The following is a 19,088-nucleotide window of genomic DNA, read 5'->3' as shown; positions in this document are numbered from 1 at the left end:
TTCCCAGCCCCTGCCGTAGCGCTGCGCAGAGCGGCACGGGGTGGAAAACGAAGCATCCCTTTACTGCCTCCAGCATGCTCCGCTGCAGCAAACCCATCTCAAAAAATAAATAGGAACAAAAGACGTGGCACGCCTATTCGTTTTAAGGCAGCGTTAATCCTTACCCGAGTTGTACAGACAGTCCCGACCAATAACTTAGAAAATGACCTTTTTCTAATATATTTTTCAGCACAGCAGCTGCTCTTCAAGCTCCTTTTTTTGCTGTGCTCTCACTCTGGTTTGGGTTCTGTTCTTCATGGCAAATAATGAAGAGGAAACGTTATGTTGGTACTTCACCGCAATGATGTTTTGACTCTTTTATACAACACTAAAAGCATACTTAGGCTCTGCACTCAACTGTGGCACACAGCAGCTCTGACGAGGTTTTTAAACAGCTGGAAACTTTTGAGAACTTCTATAGAGATTCTGGATATAATTAACACATAAGAAGAGCTACAGAACAGCCGTGCTGAAAATAAACTTATGAATATGCATGAGACTTACCGAAGTTTGTTCCAGGATATTGGAGGGGAGCAGTAATGTTCAAATGGAAGGTAAAGAAACAGACAACAAGCAGAAAAATGTGACTTTTTAGATTAAAAGAAATCTGTCTGGTGATGGAATAATTGGAGGAGCAATGACTCCCTTAGACGAGGCAGTGAAACCTTTACAACAGCAATTTTTTGAAGCAGGTGAAACCTGTAGGACTGAATTACCTTCATTACTGGTGAAGATAACTGCCTCAGGCTGAACTGCTCCAGAAAATTTCAATTAAAAATTTCAACTGCTTCTAAGACCAAAGTATAGAAAACGTTACTTTGTTCTAGTTAAAAATATATGTATATTCTGGTATGAGGGTTTTTTCTCTCCACCTGAAGATCCTGGAAACACTGCAGGAGATTTTGTTTGTACCAGGGATGTGCCTTTGTTGTTCCCACTCAACTTCATCCACACTGGATGGAAAGCCATCCAACATTTATGCCAACCTAGAAATCTTCAAAAACAACCCAAGCCATTTATAAGTCTGGTGGCAATTACAACCATATATATACACACATATACATGCATAGTCTTTTCTTCCATGAGATTTCAGCCACACCAAATGTGTTCAAGCCTGATCTCTTCTCTGGACCACCGTGAGAAATGGCTCCAGGCACTCACCACGCAGCAGGTTGGATCCTATCACAGTCGATTTCTGCTCTAAGCAACGTTGTTATTATTAGCTGAAACACCAGAGATCTGCAGAATGGGGCCAAAAACTTCTGTGCTGTTTACAGAACACAAATTTTGTCCTGTGATACCCATATGGAGTTATCTTTTTCTCCATTTATTTTCCCAATAAGCTAGGAAATCTTTGCAAAAAACATATTGAAATGTCATCATCCTGCAAAGTCAAGACATAGCAGTAAGGAAATACCTTTCCTATGTCTGACTTATTGCACAGAATCTGACTTGTCTAACTAAAAGATACTCATAGTTTGGTTTCACTCTGCTCACTGAACGTACTTTTCAGTCCCAGTCAGGAGAGAGAGTTACTAAGTTCCTCCTAGGATTTCTACAGCATAAGTACTTTGCAAACACTATCAAATTTAACTTATATGCTCATTTATGAGTTTACTTTCACAGCATTCCTGTGGAAAGGATGACATTATCCCCTTCTTCCATTATTCTGGGAAAGATTAAGCTTCACTACTTCAGGGTGCTTTATGATGTTTACTATGCAATTCTTTAACAATTTTGCTGTCATTTTAGCTGTATTGGAGTCCTTTATTTATTCAAACCACCACTTCTATTGACTTCGCAATTGTGCCTGCTCAATACTTGAAAATGAGAACTCCCAGCCCAAGCTGCTCATCAGAAGATGAAGGCGGCAACTACCGCGGTCACCTCTGAAAGACTGACCAGCCCGGTACAAAACCAGGGGCAGGAATAAAACCAGCCCCTCACCACAGGGTCAAACTCTGCAACGGTCCCTGCTGTTCATGTGCAGGCAAACTCTACGTGATCAACCACCTCCACGCAAGCTGACCACAGCCTTGCAAGATGTGGAAGCAACTAGTAATCCTTATTATTAATATTATTATTAGTCACATAATAATATTAATATATCTCAAAGAGGTGTGACAGCAGGAGGAAAGTCTAGGCCATTGCATCAGGGATGGAGGACTTGACTTTTTAAGGTATTATCACATAGTTCTAGCTCCATTTATTTAGGCATGCGTGTGCATGGCTGAGCAAAGGATGATATTTGATGGCCACTGGCAAACACCGGTACGGAGGTTTCCAAAGCCAATGGCACGCTCTGCACCAAGCACAGGGCAGGCGGCCATGGGAAAACATGTGAACGAGCACAGCCTGAACCTCTGCGTCCTAAGACGTGTGCAGAGGGAATCGATTAAGGTTTCACCATGAAGTCATGTCCCACACTTTGCCTTTGATTATTCAAACTCTTATTTACTCCGCCTACAGCAGAGCTGCACGCACATCCAATTTTATACAGATTGCTATACAGACAGCACATATACTGCCTTGAGGGGGGCGCTCAGCAGCATAGACAGCTTTGCGCTAGGGAAGCAAAGCAAAAAGTTTTTCATGCTTTTCCTTAAAATCAGCCCCCTGAGACCGGCAGCAGGACGGCAGCCATCGGCCGCCGCCTTGTTCAGCCTCAGCTGGTGTCTGCAGAAGCAGATACCATCGTCTTCTTAAAGGGGTTCAGTGTTGAGGCAGCACTTTTCCAAAGCTAATTGCTTCCCATGCATGAAACCATGCTAACATCCCATGAGGGAACTGTGGGGATTAATTAGTCCACATTTGTTAAGCACTTTGAAGATGAAAAACACTTTATGAAAGTTAATTGTTACTACTCGGTTATTTTTCCCCACCAAGCCAGCGTGTTCCTCCAGCAGAGCTTTCTTTCCTTTGCACTTCAACCACCGCACCGCTCCAATATACAAGTAGATACGTCTGAAGAGGAAACTTGTTTTATACTGCAGAAAATCTCTCCTGTTGTTCACATTTTCGCAGATGATTATCTGCCAGAAGTGATGCTGTAGCCTCGAGAAGCTGCTTCGACAGCATCTCTACCCTCGCTTCCCATACAATCCCATACAGGATCACCATTCCGTTGTTTCTGTTTTATATTCCAGTCATCCCTTCAGAAATAAAGTGGCAAATCGTGCCAATTTGTTTCACCACGTTTGCTATCTGCCTAGAGAAACCACGTGCGCGCCCATGACCGTGGCAGACAGCTGAAACGGTACCCGCAGCGCAGGGCTGGAAAAATGCCTTCGTTCCAGATTTACCACAGTTATCAGCCAAATGTCGCACAGCCCATCATCACACTGCTTGGACCAATTTGCTTCAATCTGGTCTCCTGGTTATTGCATGCCACATCGTTAAAGGCAAGTGCAAAAGAATCACAGAATAGTTTGGGTGGGAAGGGACCTTTGAAGGTCACCTAGTCCAACTAGTCCCCTGCCATGAGCAGGGACATCTTCCACCAGATCAGGTTGCTCAGAGCCCCGTCCAACCTGACCTGGAATGTTCCCAGGGATGGGGCATCCACCGCCTCTCTGGGCAACCTCCTCTAGTGCCCCACCACCCTCATAGTAAAATATTTTTTCCTTATATACCTAGTCTAAATCTCCCCTCTTTTAGTTTAAAACCATTACCCCTTGTCCTATCACTACAGGCCCTACTAAAAAGTCTGTCCCCATCTTTCTTCTAAACCCCCTTTAAATACTGAAAGGTCGCAATAAGCCCGAGCGCATCCCCTGTGGTCCCGAATGCTGCCAAACCTGACCCTCCCAATTGAGAACCCTCTTGCCCCAGCCTCACAGCATTCCTTCACAGGCTTTTTAGTACCTATCTATTACTTTTTAAAACCAACGTTGCGGTCAAGGCAGAAATGTTGTGGATAACGCCAACGAAGATTTCCTTTTTTGCCCCCCTCATCGCTTCTCATCCTCCGCTAACACCCGCAAAATGCCGTAGCTCGAAGAGCATCCCTTCCTCGCGACCCGCAGGCGCTCGCCGCTGCAGAAGAGGGATCGGCATCGCTGCGGGGACCAGCCCGTCCCCGAGCTGCCCCTCGGCAGAGATGTCCACGTTCCGCACGTCTATTTGAAGGGAGGTGCCGAGTTTCAGATGGGCAGCCTGGCTCTTTTATGGGAGTTCATCAAAGGTCAGCTGCTAGATTATATAATCAAATTGAAATAATTCAGGAGTCCTCCCCATGAATAACAATTTTAGAAGATTATAGTAATTTCTCCCACAAACCAGTCACACTGAATAAGAGACTGCATTTTTTGTTTTTGTTTTTTTTTTAAATAAGGTCATTCAAGGCCACTGATTCTACTCACTGGACTTCAGCCAAAGAAATATACATAAATATATGCGATTATAAAAAATTACATTAATTTGCATGTTATGTGTTCCCCCTTTAAAAAAAACCCAGAGGGCTAAATATAAAAGCAACATAGGAAGGTAAGGCAAGTTAAGCCCAGCTGGCTGTTAGAAGGAAACGTGCAGAATAGGCGTTTACAGACATGGGGATGAAAGGGAAGCCTTGCACTCTAAAGCAGCTTAAGAAGATCTAGATTACATCTGAAATATTATCAATAATTTCTGGCTACGTTTATTTCCTCACAGTGATTGATTGAACTAGCGTATGACCGAGCAGAGAATAATATCCGTGATGCTGGGAAAGCGTCAGGCTCTCAAGCTCCGCTGACGTTCGGTACTAAAGAGCTGTGGGGAAGCAGCTCGTGGCAGCCTTTAGGGTGGTGTTAGCTGCAGGATGAGATGCTGAAGACAGGCAGCGGTGCTCAGGGACCCTCTAACATGGAAATAATAATAAAATCGACAATGTACAGACACGACTGCCAACTGTTATTGCCCATCAGCTGGTAGGGGATGGGAAGAGCATGGAGCTGAGGGGGTGAGTTTGGTCCTACTTCATGGGTCTGAACTTCATCATAAAAAAAAAATGTCATTCCCCCAACTCTAGCGCCTGGAAGATGAAAATCTATTTAGGAAAGGGGAGACCGCTTTAGCAACCACAGGCTGCTTTTTGTGGTTTGACAAGAGAAGAAAGTAAAAGGAATTATTTTAAGGAGTGCAGTTAACACCCATAAATTAAAGAGCGTCATACTCGAGTGTGGATGTCCTCCTTCAGAAATAAATTGGCCCTCATTTTCCGGTGTTTCAAGGAGGTTCACGCTTCACTGAAACCACAACTTCACATCCGACTGAGAGCATCTGTATGGGGTTTTAATGCCCTTTAATTTACGTCCATTAACCTTACAGCTTTCAGTAATGTCTCTCTGCTCCTTCAAATGGGCAATACCCTTGATTCATTTAAAAAAGGAGCAAATCAAGTTGCAACGCTGACGAGCGGGACCAGCCCCAGGTTAGCGAGCGTGCTGCCGGCACCGGCCAGCTCTCGGGGCTGCTGTCTCTACCGGGGCTCTGGGATTAGGCTGACTCGCTCCTGACATTATAGCTTAAAGTCTTCAGCACAGCCCATGGGACCTTCAAACCCACAACCGCACAGCACCCTTAATCTGCTGTCGGGTAGTCGGAGCAGCACTGGATGCCAAAAGCAAGTCTGACTCCCGTCGTGGTTGTGTTGTGGTATGTGGTTTCCATTGGCCTCGCCTGTGTTAGGATATTCGGTCTTATTTGCCTCTTCAGCTGTAATAGTAGTGTTACGCTCTTTTACAACCCTGCTGTTCTTTTTTTTTTTCTTTTAATTGCAAGATGTTCCCTAGTCAAAACAATTACAGAAGAGGCATTAGAGCACAGAGGACTAAATAACAAAGAAAACTAAAGAAAGCAATGTGGAATAAAATCTGGCAGTATTACAAAATTAAATCAGAGCGAACCAGAATTAGAGACGAGTGAATTATTTACAGTGAGTAATTTGTCTTCCTGTCTGCTTGCAAACGAGGAAAAGTTTGTTGTTTCCTCCAACTCATTCAAGAAATCCGAACAAAACACGTTTCCCGATGACTCCCTTAAATGCAATACATAGGAAATTCTCTCTGTAGGTCACCTAGCATTATGTCTGCTGCTTAAGCAGCGAGCGTGGGAGAGTTTCAATGACGACAACTTGGATGCCTACATTTAGAGTCTGGTTTCTACCAGGTAATGCCTGTGCTCAAATGCTGTGGCCCTGGAACGGGGTGAAAGCACAGTGCACACCGTAGGGCTGTACTGGGAAGAGCAAGCCACTCCCTGGATCACGGTAAATAATAGAAATAACACTGTGCTCCGAGACAGAATGAGCACTTCGAAAGATCAATGCAATTCTGGAAGGTGCTTAAATCCCTAATTCAAGGCCAAATCGTAACGGGGGTCAGAAAGCTCACACTGAAAAAAAAATATTTTGAAGATGCTTACATAACTTCCAAATGCAAGAGGACTTTATCAAGCTCCCAATTTTGGAAAGAGAAAGTAGGGCATTGCCACAGACAGATGGAACCGACCCACAGAATAAAACCTTTTCTCCTAAACCAGCTGGGATTAAAACACAGACCTACCAGCTCCCAGTTCTCAACTAAAAGCATTGCTTCTTTTTATATATATATATATCTCAAAATAAATTTTGCTGGGAAGAGAGGCAGCTGTGCTAAGCTCAGTCACTTTGTCTGATATTAAAAACAATGTTGTGCTTCTCGGGACTAATGTTATGCCGGTAATTTTCAAGAAACATATTTATAAATGAATGAACTGTTCACCACAACACATCATATTAAGGAGAAATATATTTAGGAACAGATTTGCACTGCTTTGTTTGTGATGATTATAAATTATTTTGTTAGTCTAACTGCCTAATTGCAAAAGGATAAGGATCTCTTAAGGGAGCGAAAGTAAATATTAGAACAACTGAATGATGTGCAGCATCCAAACGCGTCTCCTGGCAGGGACGGAGCCATTTGTACCAGCCTGCTTGTGGATTTTGGGGGACTTCTGACACCACAAAATGCCTCGTGAAGTCAAGGTTTTCTTCGGGAGGATCTGAATCCTTCTATGCCTGTGTGAAGCAGAGAGCCGAGCCGGAGCTGACAACTGCGCGCTCTTGGAAGAGCGTGAGACAGACAGATCACCATGGGACAGACTGAAGGCTGGCCAGAGCACCAGAAGAAATCTTTATTGTCTCAGCAGTTTTTCTAAGGTACCTTTTTTTCTGCTCCTTCTTTCCAGCCCAAGCAGTAACGGGCTGAGTGAACTCAGAGGTTTTTACAACGAGAAGAAATGGGAGAGCCCTGCTCGAGGCTGGAGTTTTACTGACCGTGCAAATATCAGACTTTGAAGAAAACCATCATTCAGTTGCTCAGAGGAAATATTGCAGGTCAAAAATATTTTTTTTCCAGATAGAAATGCAGAGCAGAGAGCTTTCCCAGTTCAACGGGCATTAAACGCCCTCTCTGTTTTCACTTTGGATGGAGCCTGTGATGGCCCAGCACATGGTCACGGTATAACAGTGCCCGCGGGTGAAAATTACTTTTTGGCACCATCCTAAAATAAAGACAAACTTCTAACCTCTCATTAGCATTACAAGGCTCATAATGAAAAAATACTGCTGTATACATCTCAAGCAGAAACCCAAATCTGCTCTGACTGAAACCATTGCCCTGTGTACGTCATATGCCAAAGGGAGAGTTTTCAACCAGACAAGCTGCATTAACATTAGGTGCAACTGCACGGAGCGCTGGCAATTGCTGTCTTCAGTCCCTTGCCACACTGTGCAAAAGTTTGGGAAAAAAAAATTCAAATTAATTTTTTGTGATTGAGGAAAATCACTGCATTTTTATCTATAATATCCTGAAACTTATTTTTTACTCATTATCTAGAATTGAAGTCTATTCTTTGGCATATATTCGTTTGTTGTTTTTTTTCTAATATTTAGTGCCTTCTTGATACCATGACTCTTAGCTGCATCTACTCCATAGATGTAAAATTAACTTATAAAAACATAAAATAAAGATATTGTGCACTTTAGTATGTATGGATTGTATAGAAACAGCCTCCTCCTAGAATACAGGAAAAGATTCAAAAGTTGCACAGGAGGAAGAGTAAACAATTCCCAAAATAATACTGGAAACCGTGATGGCTGGGATTCCAGGGGGAAACACCAGAAGCTGCCAAAATGCTGGTTGGGCATCCCCCAGATGCCCCTGGCTGCCCGGCGGTACAGCCCTCCGCTGCGGCCAGGGACAACTGCCTAGAGGCACGCCAGACGACAATTTTAAGAGGGTTTTTTTCCTGATATCAAGCTTCTAGGTAGAGCAGTTACAATCATTTCCCAGGGTCAGCAGGCTGCATATTTTTGCTACCATTAAAATCCCTTCACGATCAGTAAAGTTTGACTCAGAAGCTTCCCGCGTTGCTCACATCAGAAGGGATATTGGTGCTTTAACCTGGCACGTTTGTTTATTTCCAAAGATACACGGCGATGACGTTGTCCTGAGCATGGAAAACATAATCCCAGCTTTTAGCCCGGCATCTCCTTCCTCTTGGCTTTGGGTCGGGGAGAGGGGCAGAGCAGCACGCGCTATCTGCTCCCCTGCCCATTCTTCCTGACCTTGTCGTTCTCCTTCCCTCGTCTTTTTATTGTTTCTCTCCGAGATACCCAGGAACATATAGCTCTACTAATCAGTGTCATAGCTCATTAATTTGCTTTATTGGTCTCTGGGTAAACCTCTCGTGCTACACTGTTCAGAAGCTCCCGAGTCTTTATCATTAAGAAATAACTGCCCAGAGCTCCTACTCTGTGTGTTGCCTGGGTGCATTAAGTGGCTTAATAGTATCTCTAAATTTATCTTAAATGGAAAGGTGGCCAGAACATTCATCACCTTGAACAAGGTTTAATCAAATCCCATAACAAAATGAATCTGTCCAGTTTTGACATCATAACCTCTGAGACTTTATATGTACTCAGCAGTGAGGTATCAGACGTGGGCGGTACCCTTAAAGTGCAACAAAAAATTATCGTTCTATTCAAGATAAATACCTCAATGCACTTTGAAGTGCACAGTTATAATGCTTTCTTGATTACGACACAACTTCCAGTGGGATTAGTTCAAGGGATGTTTTCTAAGAGAGTGACCCACAAGCAGTTTTGGTCTCAGAAACCTTTATAATTAAAAGTAAGAATTGGAAGGTATTGATCTACAAGTTTCAGCAAATTTTCTCCTTTTAAAGGTTAAGCTCAATGCTTGTTACTATCCTTCTCTACGCGTAATAGATTTAAAGGTTAAAGAGCTCTTTCTCTGTGGTCTTCTCCATAAATAATATATTTAAAGGTTACGTAAATTGTCCCTAGAGGACACAACTCTAAACAGTGGTGACAGTCATTTTGATTTTACTTTTTGGTTCCTTTAAACTACTTATTTGATATCGATTCCTTTACGAGGAATCCAATCTCAATTTCCAGTTCGCAGCCCATCTTCTCCTACAGCCACGACATTTATGTATATTTGAGAGCTTCAGTCTACACAATGCTTTACAAACATTAGCTACTTAAAGAAAGGACCATGTTTTTCACACTTTGCAAATACCACGTTAAAATCCAGCTTACCTACCCCGTTGTCCCCTCATCCTTGCCATGAAATGCCAGACAGAAATACCACAGGGCAGCCTTGTGCACAGGATTAGCCCCACGTAAGCACTGAAACCCACCGCTCGGCTGTCACTGTTGCCGAGCTCTCGTGGCTTTTTTGTACTTACTGACTCACCATCCCCGCTGGAAGGTGGGTTGATGGCCAACGCTACTGAAGGTGCAGTTTGTTTGGCAGCATAACCCACCAGCTATATTACCTCCATTTTTCCCAAAATAAACTCTACCGCCAGAACTGTTTCATTACGTGTAAGCATCTCCTCACTTAGTAATTTTGTTAATACTTCGCACTTTGAAAAATTATTTCAGGTCTCAGTCTTTCGGTCTGTAAAATGGGATGGCTGCTCCCACCAGCAGGCTCTGGCCAACTGCAGTGTTTCAGGACCAGAACGGGCTCTGCTCCTAGCCAGTCTGTAGCTGTGAAACTCAGCACCCGACACGACTGGAGCTGAGGGATGGATCGGTGCTTTGCAAACCTCACCCGTGGGGCCGGCGGGGAGGCACGGAGGGGCTCCCCAGCAGCCCCCTCACTGGGATGGGAGACAGCTCCTCTACCCTGGCCCAGATCATTGCTGCTTTCTTCGGCAGTTTTAAACTTCACTGGCGAGATAAGGGATAATTATAGAATAGAATTAGAATAGGAATAGAATTAGAATTACAATAGAAATAGAATAGAAATAGAATATTTCCAGATGGAAGGGACCTACAACGATCACCTAGTCCAATTGCCTGACCCCTTCAGGGCTGACCAAAAGTTAAAACATATTATAAAGGGCATCGTCCAAATGCCTCTTAAACACTGACAGGCTTGGGGCACCGACCACCTCTCTAGGAAGCCTGTTCCACGGTTTGACTGCCCTCTCGGTAAAGAAATGCTCCCTAATGTCAATTCTGAGCATTATAAATAATGCTCGTTCGGGGGAAAAATACTTCCCATGCCAACCAAATGTTTCAGATGCAATAAAAGACGCTAAAGAGAATATATCGCACCTACTTTAAGCAGTCTGTCCAGCCTTAAAAGAAACATTCTCTCTTGATATTGCTTTATCATAAAGGGCCCAATCCATCCTCATCCTCCAGTGAGCCAGTGGCACTACACAGCAATGACATACAGCTCAGCAACAATTCCTCTGAAGGTTTAGGATGCATTTATAGCACATTTTAATGTACATTTAGTAGCAGAGCAATTTTAAGCAGCTGAGCTAAATGCAATCTGACAGAATGGTTGATCTCTTTGCCTGTGCTGGAGTGTATCACTTGCCGTCAGTGCAAAGCAGCCTCCAGACCCAGATGCCAAGCAATGAAAAAAATATTTTTTGCAGTGGCAACATCTGGCTCCTGCATGCCTCACGTCTGTCACGGAGCATCCCAAGGCACGTCTCCTCGTGTCTGCATCCTTCTCAACAGCAGAAATCAATGCGGGGACCAAAATCAGAGGGGGAAGAGGAGAAGAAACTTAATAACGTTTCACTTTGACAGCTTAAAAATCGTCAAGGCTTTTTTTCCACAGACTGTCAAAGAGCCAATAGTTTGGCGATGACTTTAATTTGGAGACCGCTAAATGTTTTCCAGCTGAGTGGCAGACCTATGTGTAGATGATGTAAAACTCCTGACAAGAGGCTTGTTTCCTTTAGGTCCCATCAGCAGAGCCTCTCTGGCCACAGACTGGCAAATATGGGTTAATGTAAAACGGCCCACAGGTGAGCGCCTAGGAGAGCGGGCAGCCAGATGCCTAACTTCAAGTGCCTAAACCCTTTGGATAAAATAATTTAGAAAAAGGACAGAGCAACAACATAAAAATATCAATGTGATTTTTAAAAAGTATAGCTAGCTCCAAAGTACCTACCTACCCTAAGATACTCTGCAGCACTCGTCACCTCAGGCGCCGTTCTCCGTTACAAAACGTTAAAATTTCTGAATATAATTAAAAATGGAGTTAGCTGATGGGCCGCTGACCACAGTCTGCCCTTGTCTGGGCCGATCCCGAAGTCAAGCTCAGCCTTACGCCAGCCAGCTGCGATTGAACATCCAGCAGCCGGGCTCGGGCTTGATTAGCTGCTCTGCCGCTGAATTTTGGTCCGACGGCAGAAACACCTTGCAGCCCTGAGCAGGTCAAACTTGCCATGAATATGGAGCATCTCCAGAAGGCACATATCTGTGTGTTTAAGTAGTGTGAAATTAAGTGATTTGTTAGGGCTGGAGGTCCCGAGACCCACTAGCCTAGCTCTTCTGACAGTAAAATAAGCTCTCCATAGCTGCCAAGGTTTTGCGAGGAATAATTGACCACATGAGGCAAAAAGAAGGGGAGAGTTTTGCTCAGCGAATGTTAAACAATACAATTATTCACACTGGAAAGAGCTACGGATAATACCCAGCAACGCGTTGCAAGTGCGGAATTCGAGTCTACCATCCACGGCTATTGCTAGCTTAGGCCACCTTCTCCTTCATTAAATTTGATACAAACCCCCATATTTTATTAATGTGAACTAATGACAGAGATAACTCTTCCTGCAGTTTATTTATTGGTACTTTTAAAATCTCATAAACAGCGCAAATTTTGATTTGCGGTATGATTCTGCAAACATTATGGGGCATAATGACTGTGAAGTTTTTCTTAAGCGTAGATACAAACAGACGTGCAGAAAAGAAATGACAAACCCCCCCAGATTCATTACGTGTCTTTTAACTTTCCCCAGGAGAACATTACCAGTTATGTTCTCAGAGCTCTAACTACCCTATGAAAAATCTTACCCCAGAAGCAATCCCTATTCATCTAAGTGGAACTACATCCCGAGATTAAATTGCCACTAAATATGACCAAAGGAATTCTGCTTCTACTGTTAGTTCCAATTATTTCTTCACTTTTCTCTGTATTTTAACATGGGAAGAAGAAATAAAGTTGCATACAGTTTTAATTAGATAAATCTATAGCTATTTATGCACTTTGGATTTGCTAATTAGTATTTAAAAAATTACAGAAACTAAAAACACACCAATATTTAAAGCAAGGAAGTAAAGAAGTAAACAAATACATAAATAACCACAAACAGTTGCCTTCACACTGGTTCTTGAAAAGGGTGGAAGAAATGAGCTCAAAGGAAGAAAAAGATCTCCTCAAATAAAAGACAAAAGGAGCAAACTCTCAGCCTTCCAGCTCACGGCCCCCAGCTAAAACAACAGTTGGGCTGTCGCAGAAATCGTATGCCAGCTCAAAAGAGTTCAGATCTGTTGGAGCTCCCTCAAAATAAGAATATCTTTCTTTTTTCTTTTGTTGCCCCAGCTACAGCAAAGTGCAGATCTCCTTGTTCTACAGCCTGAAGTTTTTAAAAAATGTTCTCTTTTAAAAGATAAAACTTATGACAATTAGTTCAGCTTAGAATTGCAGGTCTTACACTTTTTTGTTTTCTAAAAGCCTGCTATAAAAACATTTCCCGTTTTTGACCTCCTCTGCTGACCAAAATTTGGCCATTGCCATGTTGTTTCTGCCAGAAACAGAAGCCGTTGATGCAGGTATTCCTTGGGAAAACACCTTTGTACATTGTACGTGTCCTTTTCCTTAAGCAAAATGGAGTATTTTGAAACAAAAGACGTGCAAAAGAAATCTCTTCTCTCTCATTAGATCACCTAGCTCTAATTAAAAGTCCATGCAAGCACCCTATGCACTTTGCCAGCTTCTGATATTGAGTTAGTCCCTTACTTGTCTCAGCCATTTCTGCGTTGCATTTTACAGTGAAATCTCTTTTAGGCAGGGAACTGTATTTCTGTCACAGTCCTCACCATTATCAATTCTGATCTGACCGAGGTCTCCAGTCACAGAACACCATCAATATTAAGCAATAATCATGATAATAGTAATTCATATCAAGCATCTCCCATTTGGTTGGCCATCTCCGTTATGTTATTAAATTAATAGATCTGCCACTGCCAAAGAAAAATAGCATAAAGAGAGAAATCTTATTAAATTAGAGATAAAATTTTAAACAATTCTGGGAACTGCCAAGGCCAGCCTTTGGGCTCTTCCACGCACCATTCAAATCCAGTTAGCAAACTATGAGGGTTATTTAGTTGTTTGTTTTGATTTAATCAGTTTGTGAATGATAAGTGTTTAATCAAATTAATTCTGACTGCTGCCAAGAGAGAAGAAAAGCAAGAACATGATAAAAAACGGACTGCAAAAGTACAATAGTCTGCGTTATTGCAGCCTTTTACAAGAGTGGGAGACTGCATACAGCCCTTTACAACATTAGCAGTTTAGTTGTGCCTCGACCACAAATGCCATAGGAGTTGGACTGCAAAAGAATGGGCAAGGCTTTTTTTGGGCATGGTCTCTGAAGCCGATTCTTCTACTCGAAAAACTAAAATTTTTATTCCTTAATATTTAGTGAGTCTACTTCATTTCTGTATTTGTTGTTCCAAATTACCTAAATGTAAAATTTAAATTCTATTTATGCTTTCTCAAGATTTGCTGGAATATATCGGTACCTGTTCTCTCCCATGTCCACGTGACCTGTAGGATACAGCCCAAAAGAGTCCCAGCTGGTTCCACATCTCTTCCTTCTCTCTGACAAAGATCCCCATTTCATACATACACCCTTAAGATACCTTTTTACGCAGTTATTGGGTCACACAGCGGCCTCATTCTAGGGGCGATGGAGAAGCCCTCGCGTTACCACCGGCGTAGTTCTCCAACACACATGTTTGGTCACGCAGAGAAGGACTGCGACCCGGTTTTTTTTGCCTATCACGAAACAGCAGTCCTGCACAATACAGTCCAGCCAAACACTCAGATTAACGCCGAAGTCTACCTTTGTCCAACACAGCACTTGCATCTGCAAACGAATATCCCGTCAAGACTTCCAACGTTTAGCACTCTGCGACTGGGAACGGACCGACGATCTCTGCTGACGGTGGATAAGGGCGAGATGGACGCACAGCCCATCCTCCCTCACCCCATCCCTACAAACTATCTCCACCTCTAAGGACCAATAACGCAATAACACATCGTAGGGCAGGAGCATCCGCACGCCATCCTGTGCAGCACCGCACCCCACAGCTTCTTTTCTATTTTTGTTCCAAGTACTTTAAATGTAAATGATCACCGCAAAAGGTCACGAAACGTGATCAATTGCTCTGTGACATTTTACCTTGAGAATAAGCAAGAAAAAGTAAACACAAGCGTTTGAAACAAGATGTGCCAAGACACCAATGCCCTTTGGGCACTACGTGTAAGAGGAATTTAAAAGTAACTGAAGTTGGGTGCATTAAAAAAAATAAAAATAAAACAGAATATACATTTGATGTCATGAAAATGAGCAGTGGAAGAGAAAGATCAAACTGACAGGTACTCAGCGTTCCCAGCAAAGCAGAGATTACATAAATATTCTCGAAACTGGAGTTTATCCTCGTCGGTGAACTTGGGGCTCCTACTCCTTGGTAGCTGTGCAAACGGAAATCTGCAAAGATCATGTCCAAGAGGACATCCTGACAAAATACGAGTGGGCTTTTTGTGCCTTTCTTCCACACTCTGAAGTGTGAGCTTTTCCATGTCCAAATGGGCCGATCATTGAAATCGGCTACAGAATAAAAGCTTATGTAGGTCCAGTAAATGGAAGGAATGAATAAAAAGAAAGGAAATAATCTCAAACATTTTTCAAAATATATCAAAAAATAGCACTCAACAAGTAGTAAGCATGATTAACACCTATTACGTCCAATATTGTCTTATGAAATGACATCAGCCTACTTCATCAGTGATATGGAAATGTTAGACTTTTTTAAGGAAGCAAGTACTGGATTTAAGAAACCCACCGTTCAGAAAACAAATATATTTGTTGGAACAAGCAAGACGACAACAGACCTACCTGCATGTGGTACATATAACCTACCAATAAACTATTTCTTTCCCACACCACCTCTTCCCCAGGAACAGCTCTGCTTCTCATTATTCCCTGAGATTGTTCCATTTAATCAAAGTGCAGTTAGGTTTATTGCACATATTAATCTGCAATCAGGGAACAGTTTCTGCTTATTCACCTAAGTTTAAGTGACGCTACCGTTGCTGAAGCCTCTCTGGAAAAATCACTGTTTCTCTCTAAAACATTTTTTGGGTGTTTCAGTTCTTATTTTAATATGATCTCTCAGACATGCAGGGGCAGATTGGGTCTCTTTGTATATGAAGAAGCTACACAAAGTAGGAATAGCTACACAAAGTAGGAATAGCTACACAAATACCTGTGATCACCGGCCATGAGGTGCTGAGCACACGGCAGACTTACCCTGGAGTTAACCACTTCCAAGGAGACGTTCTGAGGCATGGCACTGGGCACTGAAAGGAAAGAAAAGCAAAAAGAAATGGGAAATATTGTCATTAGCATCGAAGGCAGGGTAGGTTACATCGAGTATTTCTCTTGTTGGAAAGAAAAGAGTGCAGCTTTTACAGCTAGTTTATAATCTGATCACAACCATGCAGCTAATCCAGGTGGCACTTCAGAGGTCCCCTAGGGAGAGGAAAAACAAATGCATCTGTTCATTTCTTCCCATTTTTGATAGACCTATTAGTAAGCCTTTTAAACAGCCAGTCAGCAGGCTCCCTGCAGTGAGCCCAACTACTTGCATTCAGTTATTTGTTACAAACTTGGTCAGAAATAAACAAGAACATGCCACAATTTCTCTGGCTTTTATGTATTAAAGCGCATTTCTGAACAGATATTATATACAGACAGAGCAGGCTATTTCTCTCTCAGCGGCAGCAGCGCACCTCTTTTTACAACGATGCCTAAGGGGGAAAGAGAAAAGAAACTTTGTCTTCAGGTATTATTTAAAACCAGCGTTGTACATTAAGGCTTTGCTCATCATACATAATATAATCCGTACCTGGTTTTATACAACTAAACTTTGTTATATCCATTCCAGTAAATATACTTTAATTCTTAAATGGGGCTAATAGCTATTCAACACGTGGTCTCATAAAGATGCCTCACGAGGCATTAACGAGAAGGTCTGGCACCCACAGCTTTCAATAAAACAAATGGTTCTGACACAAGGGGGTTCTTCCGTCTTAAAAGTTCCTTTAATCTCACGTTCTCTCTAGCTATAGTCGTAGGAAAAACCTGGACGGTGCAGATTCGTGTATCCCATCCGTCCGGCCAGCTCCCTCCCTGGGAAGGGTCGGGCTTACACCACCGATACCGGGGAATGCCCAACATCTGCGCGGTGGGACAGGCCATTAGCGACTAACTATTGACTGACACATTTCTGCCTGTTTTGCACTCCCTGTCTGCTGTACATTTATTTCCACTACGTTTGTGCAACGATGGTTCAAATGTATATGCCTCCAGCTGATGGCAAGTTATTAATTCAACCGCTGAGGACCCAAGAGCTTTTAAAAATAAGTTTGTGGTTGGCGACGCATCAACTGCCTGACACGAACCCGAAGCTTTATTTTCCTTTCAGAGAAATAATGACTGCCTGCTAACCTGGGCTACCGAACAGTTGAAAAGCAGAGATGTAGTTTATGCTTACAGGAAGGTGGCCCTGAATTTGGAAAGAGCGAGCTGAAAAAGGATCATGGTGAATACCCAGTTTAAGAATAGTTTGCAATGGGATTGATTAGGGAAAAAAAGAGCCAGAGAAGAGCCGTTTAACACATTTTGAGATTATATTAACAAGAACACTAGGGCAAAATCATTCTTGTTGCAGTTGTCCACCCATTAGAATCGATACAGCAAAGATCTACAAGAATGATCTGAGACCTGAAACATTTTAGAGATCAAATAAATTGATTTTATTTAAACAAGTGTAGTGTTAAGAAGTGCTTGGATTATTACCTATTGTTACCTGAATGGGGAAAGGACTTCTGGCTGTAGAGAGTAATTTAATAGGCAAAGAGCTATGAGCTGGAATCCACCTACATTAGAAACCAGGCATACCTTTCTTTTCACCTTCTTCAGTATTCACTGAAAATTGCTGTCTAGGAGCGTGGGACATAGGTCACCAAGCAAAACGTATACATAAATATTTCTGCAAATCACTTACGTTGGCCAAAACTTTCACCAGAATGAACCGGTGAAATTCTATGTGCTGTATAGAGGTGCACTTAACGGGGGCTGTTGTCTATATTGTCTCTTTCTATAGTCTCTATTGCCCATATAAGCTGCCAGTTGTGGCACCCAGAGATGAGCAGACTGGCTCGAGATCCGCGCTCCGGGAGAGGCAGGCTGCATCTGGAGTGAGGAGTTGCCTCTGACCCGAACATCTGTGACTCTCTAAAGAATGTAATGGCCACTAATATGATAAGAAACACCCCTGTACAGTCATTAAAGGAAAGGATCACAGCAAGTCGTATAAATGCTACTTTCCCCAGATTATTTTAAGCAGTGCTGGTCAGGCAGCTCCTCTGCTGGACTCTGTCTAGTCACGTCTATGTTCAATAAAAAAAATTCCCAAAGCGTAGCACTTTGGAGCATCCTCAGTGCATGCTGCTATTTAGGGATTTAAGTCAGTCAGAGCTAGGTCATTTGTCAGTGCTAATAAGAAAATAATATTTTAAACACAGGCTACAAAAGAGCAAAAGTAATAACAGGTAACCAGGAGGGACCTGGTGGCAGCGAAGTCCCACATTAATATTGCTGTCCTTCACGAAGGCTCTGTGGATCATAAAAAGGCGGGGCGGGGGGGGGGGAGAGAGACAAGAGGAAAAAAAAAAAAGATGCATTTGAATCATAGTGATCTGAAAACTCAGATTGCTTGGAGAGAGAGGTACAGCAAAGTGAGCGGCAAGGAATATTGAAGCTCTTCCTCACAGAGATTTGCTCTTGGAAAAGGTCCAGGGTAAGCAATAGCCTGACCCGGCTGGGAGTTCCTGAAAAGAGCAGCTGACTCTCTGGACCGTTTTGTTTATCCTGCCACGGTTTGATGTGAAAATACACGTTCACGGAACATATATAACTAACTTGACATCGTGCATTTTAACCACCCAGACCTGCCCCTCCATCGCAGCAGAGGGTCCAGGCTGGGGGACCCGACCTGCCGGGGCTCCGCATACAAAGCGGTTCCCTGTTCCGACTCTTTTTTTTCCTCTCTCCAGATTAGCGGATTTAGAAACTAGTTGGTTTCTCTAGCGCAAGGACCATTCTTTATTTGCTTCCATACTGCCCACGACAGTGCAAAATTGATCTAAGGCATTGCTGCTGCAACAGCACCGGCAGCAGCAAACGGTACGTGAAACATTTCATCTCCCTTACCAGAGAGGAGACGTCACTGCTCACACTCCCCTCATTTTGAACAATACCAGGCAGAAAACCGTCTCTGATGTACTCGGTATTGCAAGGAAAAAGAAAAGTGAGATATTTTTGGACATTTCTGAATGAGCCGGATCTGGCAAACGCCGCTATCTCCCAGAAAAGCCTGTTCTCACTGGAGAATATTT

The 19,088-nt window shown here is 42.9% G+C and overlaps 1 protein-coding gene across 1 annotated transcript in view; it reads right to left on the bottom strand.

Moving 5' to 3' along the window:
- DCC (DCC netrin 1 receptor) overlaps positions 1-19,088 on the bottom strand; it is a 572,354-nt gene that overhangs the window by 122,203 nt on the left and 431,063 nt on the right. Inside the window, exon 12 of the mRNA XM_049794299.1 lies at positions 15,937-15,986. Coding sequence (XP_049650256.1) covers positions 15,937-15,986 — 50 coding nt within the window. The remainder of the gene's footprint in view (positions 1-15,936; positions 15,987-19,088) is intronic.

The sequence above is a fragment of the Accipiter gentilis genome, chromosome Z, assembly GCF_929443795.1.
Source record: "Accipiter gentilis chromosome Z, bAccGen1.1, whole genome shotgun sequence".
NCBI classification, from domain to species: domain Eukaryota; kingdom Metazoa; phylum Chordata; class Aves; order Accipitriformes; family Accipitridae; genus Astur; species Astur gentilis.
This window is presented reverse-complemented; position numbering and strand designations above follow the sequence as displayed.